The sequence below is a fragment of the Coregonus clupeaformis genome, unplaced genomic scaffold (genome assembly GCF_020615455.1).
Source record: "Coregonus clupeaformis isolate EN_2021a unplaced genomic scaffold, ASM2061545v1 scaf0008, whole genome shotgun sequence".
Taxonomy (NCBI): domain Eukaryota; kingdom Metazoa; phylum Chordata; class Actinopteri; order Salmoniformes; family Salmonidae; genus Coregonus; species Coregonus clupeaformis.
Genome location: NW_025533463.1, coordinates 82,798 through 100,282, shown reverse-complemented (window position 1 = coordinate 100,282; position 17,485 = coordinate 82,798). Strand labels below are relative to the sequence as shown.

Sequence of the window (17,485 nt, the reverse complement as noted above, 5' to 3'; positions counted from 1 at the left end):
GGATTTATTTCCTTCTTAATGCGTTTGAGCCAATCAGTTGTGTTGTGACAAGGTGTGTGTGTGTGGGGGGGGGGTATACAGAAGATAGCCCTATTTGGTAAAATACCAAGTCCATATTATGGCAAGAACAGCTCAAATAAGCAAAGAGAAACGACAGTCCATCATTACTTTAAGACATGAAGGTCAGTCAATACGGAACATTTCAAGAACTTTGAAAGTTTCTTCAAGTGCAGTCACAAAAACCATCAAGCGCTATGATGAAACTGGCTCTCATGAGGACTGCCACAGGAATGGAAGACCCAGAGTTACCTCTGCTGCAGAGAATAAGTTAATTAGAGTTACCAGCCTCAGAAACTGCAGCCCAAATAAATGCTTCACAGAGTTCAAGTCACAGACACATCTCAACATCAACTGTTCAGAGGGGACAGTGTGAATCAGGCCTTCATGGTCGAAAGCACTACTAAAGGACACCAATAATAAGAAGAGACCTGCTTGGGCCAAGAAACACGAGCAATGGACATTAGACAGGTGGAAATTTGTCCTTTGGTCTGGAGTCCAAATTGGAGATTTTTGGGTCCAACCGCCGTGTCTTTGTGAGATGCGGAGTAGGTGAACGGATGATCTCCGCATGTGTATTTCCCACCGTAAAGCATGGAGGAGGAGGTGTTATGGTGTGGGGGTGCTTTGTTGGTGACATTGTCTGTGATTTATTTAGAATTCAAGGCACACTTAACCAGCATGGCTACCACAGCATTCTGCAGCGATATGCCATCCCATCTGGTTTGGGCTTAGTGGGACTATCATTTGTTTTTTAACAGGACAATGACCCAACACACCTCCAGGCTGTGTAAGGGCTATTTTACCAAGAAGGAGAGTGATGGAGTGCTGCATCAGATGACCTGGCCTCCACAATCCCCCGACCTAAACCCAATTGAGATGGTTCTCAACCCAATTGAGATGGTTTGGGATGAGTCGGACGGCAGACTGAAGGAAAGGCAGCCAACAAGTGTTCAGCATATGTGGGAACTCCTTCAAGACTGTTGGAAAAGCATTCCAGGTGAAGCTGGTTGAGAGAATACCAAGAGTGTGAAAAGCTGTCATGAAGGCAAAGGGTGGCTATTCAAAGAATCTCAAATATAAAATATATTTTGATTTGTTTAACACTTTTTTGGTTACTACATGATTCCATATGTGTTATTTCATAGTTTTGATGTCTTCACTATTATTCTGCAATGTAGAAAATAGTTAAAATAAAGGACAACCCTTGAATGAGTAGGTGTGTCCAAACTTTTGACTGGTACTGTATAGAAAACCTAGGAAAATCAAGTTTTTGACTGCATGCCTCTTTAAAATGTTGAAGCTTGATAGTGTAAAATAGTGTAGTGCCTGTTAAGCCTACAATACCAACATACTGTAGATGTATCTCTCTATCACTATTGATTTTGTATGGAAATGTCTGTTGTTGCTAGTGGCCATGTCTCACCATAGTGTAGGAAGACCTTCTCTTCTGCCCTCTCAATGGTGAGCTGGTCTCTGCACAGCAGTTCCTGGTACTGCTGCTGTTTGATCTTGGTCACAATGCTCTCTGCTTCCTGTAAGGGAACACAATGCTCTCTGCTTCCTGTAAGGGAACACAATGCTCTCTGCTTCCTGTAAGGGAACACAATGCTCTCTGCTTCCTGTAAGGGAACACAATGCTCTCTGCTTCCTGTAAGGGAACACAATGCTCTCTGCTTCCTGTAAGGGAACACAATGCTCTCTGCTTCCTGTAAGGGAACACAATGCTCTCTGCTTCCTGTAAGGGAACACAATGCTCTCTGCTTCCTGTAAGGGAACACAATGCTCTCTGCTTCCTGTAAGGGAACACAATGCTCTCTGCTTCCTGTAAGGGAACACAATGCTCTCTGCTTCCTGTAAGGGAACACAATGCTCTCTGCTTCCTGTAAGGGAACACAATGCTCTCTGCTTCCTGTAAGGGAACACAATGCTCTCTGCTTCCTGTAAGGGAACACAATGCTCTCTGCTTCCTGTAAGGGAACACAATGCTCTCTGCTTCCTGTAAGGGAACACAATGCTCTCTGCTTCCTGTAAGGGAACACAATGCTCTCTGCTTCCTGTAAGGGAACACAATGCTCTCTGCTTCCTGTAAGGGAACACAATGCTCTCTGCTTCCTGTAAGGGAACACAATGCTCTCTGCTTCCTGTAAGGGAACACAATGCTCTCTGCTTCCTGTAAGGGAACACAATGCTCTCTGCTTCCTGTAAGGGAACACAATGCTCTCTGCTTCCTGTAAGGGAACACAATGCTCTCTGCTTCCTGTAAGGGAACACAATGCTCTCTGCTTCCTGTAAGGGAACACAATGCTCTCTGCTTCCTGTAAGGGAACACAATGCTCTCTGCTTCCTGTAAGGGAACACAATGCTCTCTGCTTCCTGTAAGGGAACACAATGCTCTCTGCTTCCTGTAAGGGAACACAATGCTCTCTGCTTCCTGTAAGGGAACACAATGCTCTCTGCTTCCTGTAAGGGAACACAATGCTCTCTGCTTCCTGTAAGGGAACACAATGCTCTCTGCTTCCTGTAAGGGAACACAATGCTCTCTGCTTCCTGTAAGGGAACACAATGCTCTCTGCTTCCTGTAAGGGAACACAATGCTCTCTGCTTCCTGTAAGGGAACACAATGCTCTCTGCTTCCTGTAAGGGAACACAATGCTCTCTGCTTCCTGCAATGGAACACAATGCTCTCTGCTTCCTGTAAGGGAACACAATGCTCTCTGCTTCCTGTAAGGGAACACAATGCTCTCTGCTTCCTGTAAGGGAACACAATGCTCTCTGCTTCCTGTAAGGGAACACAATGCTCTCTGCTTCCTGTAAGGGAACACAATGCTCTCTGCTTCCTGTAAGGGAACACAATGCTCTCTGCTTCCTGTAAGGGAACACAATGCTCTCTGCTTCCTGTAAGGGAACACAATGCTCTCTGCTTCCTGTAAGGGAACACAATGCTCTCTGCTTCCTGTAAGGGAACACAATGCTCTCTGCTTCCTGTAAGGGAACACAATGCTCTCTGCTTCCTGTAAGGGAACACAATGCTCTCTGCTTCCTGTAAGGGAACACAATGCTCTCTGCTTCCTGCAATGGAACACAATGCTCTCTGCTTCCTGTAAGGGAACACAATGCTCTCTGCTTCCTGTAAGGGAACACAATGCTCTCTGCTTCCTGTAAGGGAACACAATGCTCTCTGCTTCCTGCAATGGAACACAATGCAAAGTAGCTGCTCTCTCTTCCTGCCCAGCGATGTCAGCAGCACAGCACAGTCCCTATTTCACCTAACTGCTGCTAACAGAGAAATAGGGAACAGGAACTGCATGCTGGCTGTGTTTCCCAAATGGCACCCTATTCCCTATATATATTGCACTACATAGGGGAATAGGGTGCCATTTGGGATGCACCCACTGTTTTCATGCACCAGGCGGTCTGTCCTCAGTGGCAAAGTAACAACTTGCTTTTTTTCTGGCCACTCTTCCGTAAAGCCCAGCTCTGTGGAGTGTACGGCTTAAAGTGGTCCTATGGATAGATACTCCAATCGCCGCTGTGGAGCTTTGCAGCTCCTTCAGGGTTATATTTGGTATCTTTGTTGCCTCTCTGATTAATGCCCTCCTTTCCTGGTCTGTGAGTTTTGGTGGGCGGCCCTCTCTTGGCAGGTTTGTTGTGGTGCCATATTCTTTCAATTTTTTTTTAAATAATGGATTTAATGGTGTTCCGTGGGATGTTCAAAGTTTCTGATATTTTTTTTATAACCCAACCCTGATCTGTACTTCTCCACAACTTTGTCCCTGACCTGTTTGGAGAGCTCCTTGGTCTTCATGGTGCAGCTTGCTTGGTGGTGCCCCTTGCTTAGTGGTGTTGCAGACTCTGGGGCCTTTCAGAACAGGTGTATATATACTGAGATCATGTGACAGATCATGTGACACTTAGATTGCACACAGGTGGACTTTATTTAACTAATTATGTGACTTCTGAATTGGTTGCACCAGATCTTATTTAGGGGCTTCATAGCAAAGGCGGTGAATACATATGCACGCAACACTTTTCCGTTATATATTTTTTAGAATTGTTTGAAACAAGTAATTTGTTTCATTTCACTTCACCAATTTGGACTATTTTGTGAAATGTCCATTTACATGAAATCCAAATAAAAATCCATTTAAATGACAGGTTGTAATGCAACAAAATAGGAAAGACGCCAAGGGGGATGAATACTTTTATAATGCACTGTAGGTTACTTCAATATAACTAATACCTCCAGCAGACTGTCGTAGAGAGATCATTTGTTGATTACACTGTCATTATTACACTAACCAGGTCTCTATCCAACCTAAAGTACATGTCAGATAAAATAATAATAATCTGTACATGGGAATGTAACCGCAAAAGGTATTTTTATGTGCACTACGTCATCATGCACAGCCTTTTACCTGCCGCAAGTAAATTTTATGGAAACGCGTCTATGTTTGGAAAATGCGCATCATTATTGTTTACATACTGATTTTAGAATATTCGTAAGAATATGACAGCTGCTGGACCCGGGGTCGAGTCCCAGTCAGGCTACCCCCCGAATTAGCTGCAATACAATCTCCCCACCCAATGGTAACTAACTGCTAAACTAAGTATAACTTACTGTGGTTGGCAGTTCGATTCGATAATTCAGATCCCCAAGCCAGAACAGATGAGTGAATCGATGTGTGATGTCAAAAGGATTCAGTTTCTTATCTCCAAGATTAAGGAAGCGTAGGATGCTGACGTAATTCTGGTTGCGTCTGGCAAGAGAAGAAATGTTGAGGAATTAAATGTCTTGTTTCAAGTTGAGATATGATGTCTTCTTTTCTCACGGTTAGCTATTTTTGCAATATGCAGGCTCATAATCTTTGTGTTTCTCTATTCATCAAACAGAAACTAACAGAAACAGTTAAAGGCTGTTAATTCTTAAAAATATATATCTCTATTTTAAACTGACGGATTTTGATGGGGATCTTTTAACTATGTTACTTAGACTGAGGCACCGATGCGTCAATAGACTCCTCAGGAAATAGAGCTGACAGGCCACAAACAACAGACATTCTAAACAATACTGGAGCATAAACAAACACACCTCATATGAGTTTAGAGACGTTTTGACGAGATGTTAAATGTACTGATATTGTGCCCGTGGAAATCTTTTTATTTATGATTCAATGCAAGGCAATTGAGAGAAGTTCTGGTCAGACATATACTACATTAAAATGGTCTGTATTTATTTGGGTCATTTTTAATCCCAAATCTCTGTACCTACTGATATTGTATCAGTGTAATCAATACACTTTTTTTTTTATTTAACGCCATTTAGCTTTCAATGCAATCTGGTTCCTAGGGGGTCAGGAGTTCTGGGAAAACATGGAAATGGTCTACATTTGACACAGCTATTTAGTATGCTTTAGGATTTGTATATTGTGAAAATGATTTGTCAACTATTTCTGGTCCCTGCAGCTCACCTGGTCTTCTTCTCACTGCCTGAGGTCAGGTGACTGTTAACGAAGCCAAAGGAAGTACCATTGAACATGAAGGAAACGCCCACTGCTCCCTTATTTCCTGGAAAAACAAAAATAATATGGATGTATGCATCTTTGATCATCTACCTAGTTACCCAAAGGTGCCTGTTTCCCGGACACAGATAAAGGTTAGTCCTGGACAAAAAAGCAATTTCAAAGATTATTCTGCATTGAGCAAGCTTTTTAATATAGGACTAGGTATAATCTGTGTCTGGGAAACTGTCCCAAAGAGCAGTGAGTTGATGGGACTGCAGTGAGTTGATGGGACTGCAGTGAGTTGACGGGACTGCAGTGAGTTGACGGGACTGCAGTGAGTTGATGGGACTTACCCAAAGCGTTGGCGATCCCTGTCTTGACGCTGTCTGAGAAGATGTGTGAGATTCTGTTTTCGTGCTCAGGCTTGGCTAGCACAACAATCCTGATGTTCCATAGGGTCTGGGTGGCTATCTGAACAAAATTAAAACACATAATAATGATTCCTTAACCATTCCTTATGCTCGACTCTATTACAATCTGACAGACTATATTTAAACGGGCCACCGCCATTTGTAATGTAACCTAACCTCAAACCAGTGTAGGAATAAGGAGATACAAGTAACTGTACTTTAAGGGTCGGTTTACTGGACTCAGATGAAGCCTTGTCCTACACTAAAAAGCTTGCTCCATGGAGAATCTCCATTGAAAGTGCTCTTTAGTCCAGGTCCAGGCTTAATATACTGTATGTCTGGGAAACTGTCTTGGAGTGTTGAGACTGAGACAATGGCTCTGAGTGTTGAAACTGAGAAACTGGCTCTGAGTGTTGAGACTGAGATACTGGCTCTGAGTGTTGAGACTGAGACAATGGCTCTGAGTGTTGAAACTGAGAAACTGGCTCTGAGTGTTGAGACTGAGATACTGGCTCTGAGTGTTGAAACTGAGATACTGGCTCTGAGTGTTGAAACTGAGAAACTGGCTCTGAGTGTTGAAACTGAGAAACTGGCTCTGAGTGTTGAGACTGAGAAACTGGCTCTGAATGTTGAGACTGAGACAATGGCTCTGAATGTTGAGACTGAGATACTGGCTCTGAGTGTTGAGACTGAGACAATGGCTCTGAGTGTTGAGACTGAGAAACTGGCTCTGAATGTTGAGACTGAGACAATGGCTCTGAATGTTGAGACTGAGATACTGGCTCTGAGTGTTGAGACTGAGACAATGGCTCTGAATGTTGAGACTGAGACAATGGCTCTGAGTGTTGAGACTGAGATACTGGCTCTGAGTGTTGAGACTGAGATACTGTCTCTGAGTGTTGAGACTGAGACAATGGCTCTGAGTGTTGAGACTGAGACTATCTCTTGCCTCCTTTTCAACCGTATTGGAGCAGTTGATCCAAGGTCCCGCCCCTCAGGCCTTCTTCTCCAATTGGTGCAAGGAATCATGAAAATACTAATTGAGATTTCACTGACTTGTTTGAAGCTGATGTTGGTGGTTCCTCTCAGAGCACTCTTCAGTGTGTCCGTCCACTCCTTCTCCCCCAGGGGATCTTCCTGAGTCCCGATCACATAGATGTCATGAGGGATGTGGTCGGCTGTGTCATCCCTGGTCTTGCCCTGACCCTTACACTGGAACCAGGATGCTATGCTTTGGGGGGGACTGGCGTTCCCTGGGGGGAGAGGTAATGATCAATCAATCAGTCAATTAATCAATATCTTTAAAAAAAAAAAAATATTAGGAAATGTGTAACTAGTTGTTGAGTCATTCAGCAAAACAATTATCCACTGAGCTAAAGCAGCAATGTCGATATTGATCAATATCAATCGATAAATATTCCATCCCAGTGTGGCCCGAAAATATTTTTTGGTATCTGAGATTGTTCTGGCAATTCTCATATTCCATCCCAGTGTGGCCCGAAAATATTTTTTGGCATCTGAGATTGTTCTGGCAATTCTCACATAGAAACTTAATTGTGAGGAAGGATGTTTGACATGATTTTTACATTTGTATCACACAAAAAAAAGACCATATGATCCGTGAACCGTACATGATACAGACAACATCTTGGTGTCATTATATTCCTTATAGTGTGCTCTGACAGCTCCAAGACCCGTCCGAAACCGTCCAGCGGATCCTACGCCAATGACGCGGGTGGATCACAAAACTCAACTTGGATCGGCGTTAACTAGCAATGATGTCCTTCGCCACCGTCGTCTTACAACAGATATCTCGAACCAGTCATGACTATTCAACAAAACAATAAAACAATCAATAATTTTCTATGTTTCTTTACAGCGAATTTCTTAGTTACATGATTGTATAACTAGCAAAGGAGTTTTGAAGTTGAGGATGCAGTATTTATGAAGTTTACAATGAGGACAAAAACTAGCTTAGTTCAGCTAGACAGCTAGTTTAGCCAGCTAGTTTAGCCAGCTAGTTTAGCCAGCTAGTTTAGCCAGGTGTCAATGTAAATAGTCCGGGAGGCCATTTGATTAGCTGTTCAGGAGTCTTATGGCTTGGGGATAGAAGCTGTTAAGGAGCCTTTTGGACCTAGACTTGGCGCTCCGGTACTTTTTGCCGTGCGGTAGCAGAGAGAACAGTCAATGACTAGGGTGACTGGAGTCTTTAAAAAAATGTTGGGCCTTCCTCTGACACCGCCTTGTATATAGGTCCTGGATGGCAGGAAGCTTGGCCCCAGTGATGTACTGGGCCGTACGCACTACCCTCTGTAGCGCCTTGCGGTCGGAGGCCGAGCAGTTGCCATACCAGGCGGTGATGCAACCAGTCAGGATGCTCTCGATGGTGCAGCTGTATAACTTTTTGAGGATATGGGGACCCATGTCAAATCTTTTCAGTCTCCTGAGGGGGAAAAGGTGTTGTCGTGCCCTCTTCACGACTGTCTTGGTGTGTTTGGACCATGATAGTTTGTTGGTGCCCTGACTTCAGGAGCTGGCGGCAAAAAGTTTTCTTAAACAGTTCAGAGACTGAAACGAATACTTCAGATGATTTATATTGAAGTACAGTGAATCGATATACCGTACAATCCCGACATCAGCTGTAACTGTCAATAGTAAAACAAAGCTTCAAACGATGTTTGAGTGAACCCTGAATATAGAAAGTGAACGGTGAAGTCACTTCCTCACCACTCTATAGGGTCTTATAGAAGGCATGTAGCTTAAAATGACCAGTTTTCATGATGATTTTCTCAAAAAAATGGTTTGTGATACAAATGTAAAAGCATATTAAATATCTTCCCTCCCCAAAAACATTTTCGGGCCACGCTGGTGTGGAATCGCCCCAAATAGAGTATTTATTAGAAACAAATTGAAACACCATGTAAAAAGTTATATGCATTCTAGGTGAAGGTAGACATTGAAGGCAGCGATTGTTACCCATATTCCAGGTGCCGACAAACAAAGTGATCATGTCTGGCTCAGGCTTGTCTGAGTGTTTGTTCTTCATCTGCTGAAGGAGTTGGCAAAATCCCTCTCTTTTCTGGTGACACACACACACACACACACACACACACACACACACACACGGGACACACAGACATCAGAAGACACCATACAGACATAACATGAAACCACAGCTTGACACCTTAATAACTTTGAGGTCTTTACCTTTGTGTCGTCGAAGACAAACTCTTTCCTCTGAGTCTTCTCCTTCTCCGTCTCCACCACGATCACCAGCTTGGCAACTTTCTGGGATTTCACCAGCTGTAAGACTACACATGGTACACATTAGGCCTACATCAACTGGTGTCTTAGATTGCCTCCCAACATTTTTTAAAAGTAGTGCACTATATAGGGAATGGGGTGCCATTCTCTGGTCTAAAGTAGTGCACTATATAGGGAATGGGGTGCCATTCTCTGGTCTAAAGTAGTGCACTATATAGGGAATGGGGTGCCATTCTCTGGTCTAAAGTAGTGCACTATATAGGAATAGGGTGCCATTCTCTGGTCTAAAGTAGTGCACTATATAGGGAATAGGGTGCCATTCTCTGGTCTAAAGTAGTGCACTATATAGGGAATGGGGTGCCATTCTCTGGTCTAAAGTAGTGCACTATATAGGGAATAGGGTGCCATTCTCTGGTCTAAAGTAGTGCACTATATAGGGAATGGGGTGCCATTCTCTGGTCTAAAGTAGTGCACTATATAGGGAATAGGGTGCCATTCTCTGGTCTAAAGTAGTGCACTATATAGGGAATAGGGTGCCATTCTCTGGTCTAAAGTAGTGCACTATATAGGGAATAGGGTGCCATTCTCTGGTCTAAAATAGTGCTCTATATAGGGAATAGGGTGCCATTCTCTGGTCTAAAGTAGTGCACTATATAGTGAATAGGGTGCCATTCTCTGGTCTAAAGTAGTGCACTATATAGGGAATAGGGTGCCATTCTCTGGTCTAAAGTAGTGCACTATAGGGAATGGGGTGCCATTCTCTGGTCTAAAGTAGTGCACTATATAGGGAATAGGGTGCCATTCTCTGGTCTAAAGTAGTACACTATATAGGGAATAGGGTGCCATTCTCTGGTCTAAAGTAGTGCACTATATAGGGAATAGGGTGCCATTCTCTGGTCTAAAGTAGTGCACTATATAGGGAATAGGGTGCCATTCTCTGGTCTAAAGTAGTGCACTATATAGGGAATAGGGTGCCATTCTCTGGTCTAAAGTAGTGCACTATATAGGGAATAGGGTGCCATTCTCTGGTCTAAAGTAGTGCACTATATAGGGAATAGGGTGCCATTCTCTGGTCTAAAGGAGTGCACTATATAGGGAATAGGGTGCCATTCTCTGGTCTAAAGTAGTGCACTATATAGGGAATAGGGTGCCATTCTCTGGTCTAAAGTAGTGCACTATATAGGGAATAGGGTGCCATTCTCTGGTCTAAAGTAGTGCACTATATAGGGAATAGGGTGCCATTCTCTGGTCTAAAGTAGTGCACTATATAGGGAATAGGGTGCCATTCTCTGGTCTAAAGTAGTGCACTATATAGGGAATAGGGTGCCATTCTCTGGTCTAAAGTAGTGCACTATATAGTGAATAGGGTGCCATTCTCTGGTCTAAAGTAGTGCACTATATAGGGAATGGGGTGCCATTTGGGACGCCGACTTAGGTACAATACAGAATGTAAAATAGAAATAGAAATTTCTGTGATTTTATCAGGAATAGAGTACTTACTTTTATTGTGAACAAAGTATTTGTCTTCTGGCCCGTCTTTACATTTCTTGAAGTATATCTTCCCACTTTCAACATCCACCTTGAGGAACATCTTGGTTGTGAGACCAAGCAACTCTGATTTGACCTGCAAAGAAGACCTCACAAATTTCACAAAAGGAACCCTGTGCAATTGAACCGTGCAAAGACAATTTGAAGAGATTCGTTCCAAAAAATGCTATATCCACCAATTTTTCACATTTGTGTTTTTTTTAAATCAGAAATAATTGCTATGGGTACCTTCGTGTGTGTGTGTAAAATATTACTGTTCTCACATGTTTTATTGATATATTTTATACGTGTATTAAAATGGAGTTGGTTGTTCGTATCCTGCGATATGGTTGTCTTGTCTAGCTACAGTGGGGAAAAAAAGTATTTAGTCAGCCACCAATTGTGCAAGTTCTCCCACTTAAAAAGATGAGAGAGGCCTTTAATTTTCATCATAGGTACACGTCAACTATGACAGACAAAATAAGAAAAAAAAATCCAGAAAATCACATTGTAGGATTTTTTATGAATTTATTTGCAAATTATGGTGGAAAATAAGTATTTGGTCAATAACAAAAGTTTCTCAATACTTTGTTATATACCCTTTGTTGGCAATGACACAGGTCAAACGTTTTCTGTAAGTCTTCACAAGGTTTTCACACACTATTTTGGCCCATTCCTCCATGCAGATCTCCTCTAGAGCAGTGATGTTTTGGGGCTGTCGCTGGGCAACACGGACTTTCAACTCCCTCAAAGATTTTCTATGGGGTTGAGATCTGGAGACTGGCTAGGCCACTCCAGGACCTTGAAATGCTTCTTACGAAGCCACTCCTTCGTTGCCCGGGCAGTGTGTTTGGGATTATTGTCATGCTGAAAGACCCAGCCACGTTTCATCTTCAATGCCCTTGCTGATGGAAGGAGATTTTCACTCAAAATCTCACGATACATGGCCCCATTCATTCTTTCCTTTACACGGATCAGTCGTCCTGGTCCCTTTGCAGAAAAACAGCCCCAAAGCATGATGTTTACACCCCCCATGCTTCACAGTAGGTATGGTGTTCTTTGGATGCAACTCAGCATTCTTTGTCCTCCAAACACGACGGAGTTGAGTTTTTACCAAAAAGTTATATTTTGGTTTCATCTGACTATATGACATTCTCCCAATCCTCTTCTGGATCATCCAAATTCACTCTAGCAAACTTCAGACGGGCCTGGACATGTACTGGCTTAAGCAGGGGGACACGTCTGGAACTGCAGGATTTGAGTCCCTGGCGGCGTAGTGTGTTACTGATGGTAGGCTTTGTTACTTTGGTCCCAGCTCTCTGCAGGTCATTCACTAGGTCCCCCTGTGTGGTTCTGGGATTTTTGCTCACCGTTCTTGTGATCATTTTGACCCCACGGGGTGAGATCTTGCGTGGAGCCCCAGATCGAGGGAGATTATCAGTGGACTTGTATGTCTTCCATTTCCTAATAATTGCTCCCACAGTTGATTTCTTCAAACCAAGCTGCTCACCTATTGCAGATTCAGTCTTCCCAGCCTGGTGCAGGTCTACAATTTTGTTTCTGGTGTCCTTTGACAGCTCTTTGGTCTTGGCCATAGTGGAGTTTGGAGTGTGACTGTTTGAGGTTGTGGACAGGTGTCTTTTATACTGATAACAAGTTCAAACAGGTGCTATTAATACAGGTAACGAGTGGAGGACAGAGGAGCCTCTTAAAGAAGAAGTTACAGGTCTGTGAGAGCCAGAAATCTTGCTTGTTTGTAGGTGACCAAATACTTATTTTCCACCATAATTTGCAAATAAATTCATTAAAAATCCTACAGTGTGATTTTCTGGATTTTTTTTTCTTAATTTGTCTGTCATAGTTGACGTGTACCTATGATGAAAATTACAGGCCTCTCTCATCTTTTTAAGTGGGAGAACTTGCACAATTGGTGGCTGACTAAATACTTTTTTTCCCCACTGTATCTTAAGATGAATGTACTAACTGTAAGTAGCTCTGGATAAGAGCATCTGCTAAATGACTAAAATGTAAATATTTACATACAGATCTCATATTACTGTATTTATTAATCTTTGTAAAAAAAAAGTTTTATATTGATGTAACAAATGAATAATTTGTACATTTCTTTATTTAAAAAAATCTAGTTATTTGTCACATGACTGTGTAAAACCTAGCAGTACTACTTATTTCTCAGAGAGTGTATATAGCATTTTGCAGCAAAAAATGATTACTTGTCTCTCTGAAATGAAACCATCAAGTGATAGATTTTAAACAAATACATGTCTGTCATCGAACAGCCCCATGCCATGATTAGATGCTTAAAAAACACACCAATCTCTTTCATAAGTTCTTTAAACAATAAAAGCTAATTTACCAACATTTCAGAAAATTTATATATAGCGTTTTGGAATAAAACTTCATTTGCAGTTTACCCAGGGGAAAACGACTGCCCCCTCTCATTGAAGCCACGGATGTTCAAAGCCGACCACGGTGCTGCAGACATTGTTACCTCCCGAGTGGCGCAGTAGTCTAAGGCACTGCATCGCAGTGCTAGCTGTGCCACTAGAGATCCTGGTTTGAATCCAGGCTCTGTCGTAACCGGCCGCGACCGGGAGACCCATGGGGCGGCGCACAATTGGCCTAGCGTCATCCAGGGTAGGGATAGGAATGGCCGGCAGGGATGTAGAGCATGGCGTTTGCAACGCCAGGGTTGTGGCTTTGATTCCCACGGGGGGCCAGTATGAAAAATACAAAAAATAATGTATGCACTCACTAACTGTAAGTCGCTCTGGATAAGAGCGTCTGCTAAATGACTAAAATTTTAGCAAAACAACAGGATCCCCCATTACAATGAATGGGAAAATGTCCATTTTTGTGGTCAATCTTCATGTAAAAAAAATTAAAGATTCAGAAGACAGTCATGGTACCAATAATTGCTTCTATTACACCATATGCACGCGCTTGAACCAATTATTTTAAAATCACACACAGAAGAAATTATAAGTATAATTGAGTTGCTAATCGCAGCCTGCAGTACCACGGTTGGCCTTCAACTTGAGATACTCAATGAGAGGGGGGCAGCACTGGAGCTAGCCTGGAGCTAGCCTGGACTAGCTGCGCATGTTATGTGGAGTATCCATGAGATGCCATCTTTAATCAATTTCCTTGGCTTCAAATGCACTACTGAGTGTTCACATAGGCGTTAATGGTGTCACGTGATCGATGGCTTTGTCCATTCAAATACACTCATTGAGTTTACCCCCCAATGACAATTGAGAGAAATGACTTTGTTTCAGTCAGGTTTCTTCTCAATCTTGCCTTTTGATATGTCATAAAGTTGTGAAAATGCCTTTTTTTGGCTATTGTATCTTTTTTTTAGCTCACTTACTTCAAATGTAATAGGTGGTATCAGAGACCTCCTGTGGCCTCCGTCATTCCCAGCCCACTCATACACTGCAGTTTTGGCCTGAAAAGGGAACTACAGCAAATTAACGAAAACACTACTTCTTCAAGATGATGTTTTGCCATGGTGTGGTAATGTCAAAATGTAACAGGGAAGATGTTGCAACATATGAGAGGTTAGTGATTAGACAAGGGTTTAGTTAGTGATTAGTTAGTGATTACACCAGGGTTAGTTAGTGATTAGTTAGTGATTACACCAAGGTTAATGAAAGAGCTTTATGCAAAAGTTGAATAACATTTTTCATTTTAGAATAATATCGCTTCCCAAATGGCACCCTATTCCCTATATAGTGTGTTACCTTTGGCCAGAGCTCTATGGGACCTGGTCAAAAGTAGTGCACTACATATAGGAAATAGGGTGCCATTTGGGACAGGCTCCTAGGTTTAGAATCGTGTTAAACGTTGACCTTCTCCTCTATGGAGTAGAGCAGCTTGGTCAGTTGTTCCAGCCTGATGGACACAGACTGACCGGAATCTGCTGACACCTAGAAAATTTAAAACAGAAACGTGATGTGAATTCAACACTTCAGAGACCACATCATTAATTTGACGACAACTATTGGAAACATGACATTCTATTGATAGACAAAGTGTCTATTTCTGCAGAACAAACCAAGAATATAGCAGAGGTAGGCTACAGTAAACTACAGTAGAATAGAGCAGAGGTAGGCTACAGTAAACTACAGTAGAATAGAGCAGAGGTAGGCTACAGTAAACTACAGTAGAATAGAGCAGAGGTAGGCTACAGTGAACTACGGTAGAATAGAGCAGAGGTAGGCTACAGTAAACTACAGTAGAATAGAGCAGAGGTAGGCTACAGTAAACTACAGTAGAATAGAGCAGAGGTAGGCTACAGTAAACTACAGTAGAATAGAGCAGAGGTAGGCTACAGTAAACTACAGTAGAATAGAGCAGAGGTAGGCTACAGTAAACTACAGTAGAATAGAGCAGAGGTAGGCTACAGTAAACTACAGTAGAATATAGCAGAGGTAGGCTACAGTAAACTACAGTAGAATATAGCAGAGGTAGGCTACAGTGAACTACAGTAGAATAGAGCAGAGGTAGGCTACAGTAAACTACAGTAGAATAGAGCAGAGGTAGGCTACAGTAAACTACAGTAGAATAGAGCAGAGGTAGGCTACAGTAAACTACAGTAGAATAGAGCAGAGGTAGGCTACAGTAAACTACAGTAGAATAGAGCAGAGGTAGGCTACAGTAAACTACAGTAGAATAGAGCAGAGGTAGGCTACAGTAAACTACAGTAGAATAGAGCAGAGGTAGGCTACAGTAAACTACAGTAGAATAGAGCAGAGGTAGGCTACAGTAAACTACAGTAGAATAGAGCAGAGGTAGGCTACAGTAAACTACAGTAGAATAGAGCAGAGGTAGGCTACAGTAAACTACAGTAGAATAGAGCAGAGGTAGGCTACAGTAAACTACAGTAGAATAGAGCAGAGGTAGGCTACAGTAAACTACAGTAGAATAGAGCAGAGGTAGGCTACAGTAAACTACAGTAGAATAGAGCAGAGGTAGGCTACAGTAAACTACAGTAGAATAGAGCAGAGGTAGGCTACAGTAAACTACAGTAGAATAGAGCAGAGGTAAGCTACAGTAAACTACAGTAGAATAGAGCAGAGGTAAGCTACAGTAAACTACAGTAGAATAGAGCAGAGGTAGGCTGCAGTGAACTACAATGTGAAACTAAAACATCAGAGAACATTCAGCCTCATTCAGCTTTAACGAAAACCTCCCCTGTGTGTGTTGTCAATGATCACGCTCGTAATGTGTTCTCAGTCATGGTTGAACAGAAATTGGACAGTTAAAAGTCTCATTCATTCACCATTCTTTGTGTGTCAAGATATAAATAATGTACACTAGACCAGAGACGATATAAATACTGTACACTAGACCAGAGATGATATATATACTGTACACTAGACCAGAGATGATATAAATACTGTACACTAGACCAGAGATGATATAAATACTGTACACTAGACCAGAGATGATATAAATACTGTACACTACACCAGAGATGATATACATACTGTACACTAGACCAGAGATGATATAAATACTGTACACTAGACCAGAGATGATATAAATACTGTACACTAGACCAGAGATGATATAAATACTGTACACTAGACCAGAGATGATATAAATACTGTACACTAGACCAGAGATGATATAAATACTGTACACTAGACCAGAGACGATATAAATACTGTACACTAGACCAGAGACGATATAAATACTGTACACTAGACCAGAGACGATATAAATACTGTACACTAGACCAGAGACGATATAAATACTGTACACTAGACCAGAGACGATATAAATACTGTACACTAGACCAGAGACGATATAAATACTGTACACTAGACCAGAGACGATATAAATACTGTACACTAGACCAGAGACGATATAAATACTGTACACTAGACCAGAGATGATATAAATACTGTACACTAGACCAGAGATGATATAAATACTGTACACTAGACCAGAGATGATATAAATACTGTACACTAGACCAGAGATGATATAAATACTGTACACTAGACCAGAGACGATATAAATACTGTACACTAGACCAGAGACGATATAAATACTGTACACTAGACCAGAGACGATATAAATACTGTACACTAGACCAGAGACGATATAAATACTGTACACTAGACCAGATATGATATAAATACTGTACACTAGACCAGAGATGATATAAATACTGTACACTAGACCAGAGATGATATAAATACTGTACACTAGACCAGAGATGATATAAATACTGTACACTAGACCAGAGACGATATAAATACTGTACACTAGACCAGAGACGATATACATACTGTACACTAGACCAGAGATGATATACATACTGTACACTAGACCAGATATGATATAAATACTGTACACTAGACCAGAGATGATATAAATACTGTACACTAGACCAGAGATGATATAAATACTGTACACTAGACCAGAGATGATATAAATACTGTACACTAGACCAGAGACGATATAAATACTGTACACTAGACCAGATATGATATAAATACTGTACACTAGACCAGAGATGATATAAATACTGTACACTAGACCAGAGATGATATAAATACTGTACACTAGACCAGAGATGATATAAATACTGTACACTAGACCAGAGATGATATACATACTGTACACTAGACCAGAGATGATATACATACTGTACACTAGACCAGATATGATATAAATACTGTACACTAGACC

The 17,485-nt window shown here is 41.8% G+C and overlaps 1 protein-coding gene across 2 annotated transcripts in view; it reads right to left on the bottom strand.

Annotated features, from left to right (window-relative positions):
* Window positions 1–17,485, bottom strand: part of LOC121534172 (phosphatidylinositol 3,4,5-trisphosphate 5-phosphatase 1) — a 52,296-nt gene that overhangs the window by 19,315 nt on the left and 15,496 nt on the right. The window contains exons 7-16 of one of the 2 annotated variants that reach the window (XM_041840702.2): window positions 14,632–14,709; window positions 14,151–14,228; window positions 10,736–10,859; window positions 9,179–9,282; window positions 8,948–9,050; window positions 7,028–7,224; window positions 5,915–6,032; window positions 5,529–5,625; window positions 4,679–4,817; window positions 1,484–1,592 (exon numbers count right to left, since the gene is read on the bottom strand). In XM_041840702.2, the coding sequence (XP_041696636.1) occupies window positions 1,484–1,592; window positions 4,679–4,817; window positions 5,529–5,625; window positions 5,915–6,032; window positions 7,028–7,224; window positions 8,948–9,050; window positions 9,179–9,282; window positions 10,736–10,859; window positions 14,151–14,228; window positions 14,632–14,709 (1,147 nt within the window). The remainder of the gene's footprint in view (window positions 1–1,483; window positions 1,593–4,678; window positions 4,818–5,528; window positions 5,626–5,914; window positions 6,033–7,027; window positions 7,225–8,947; window positions 9,051–9,178; window positions 9,283–10,735; window positions 10,860–14,150; window positions 14,229–14,631; window positions 14,710–17,485) is intronic. The other variant, XM_041840703.2, reaches the window with a different exon arrangement.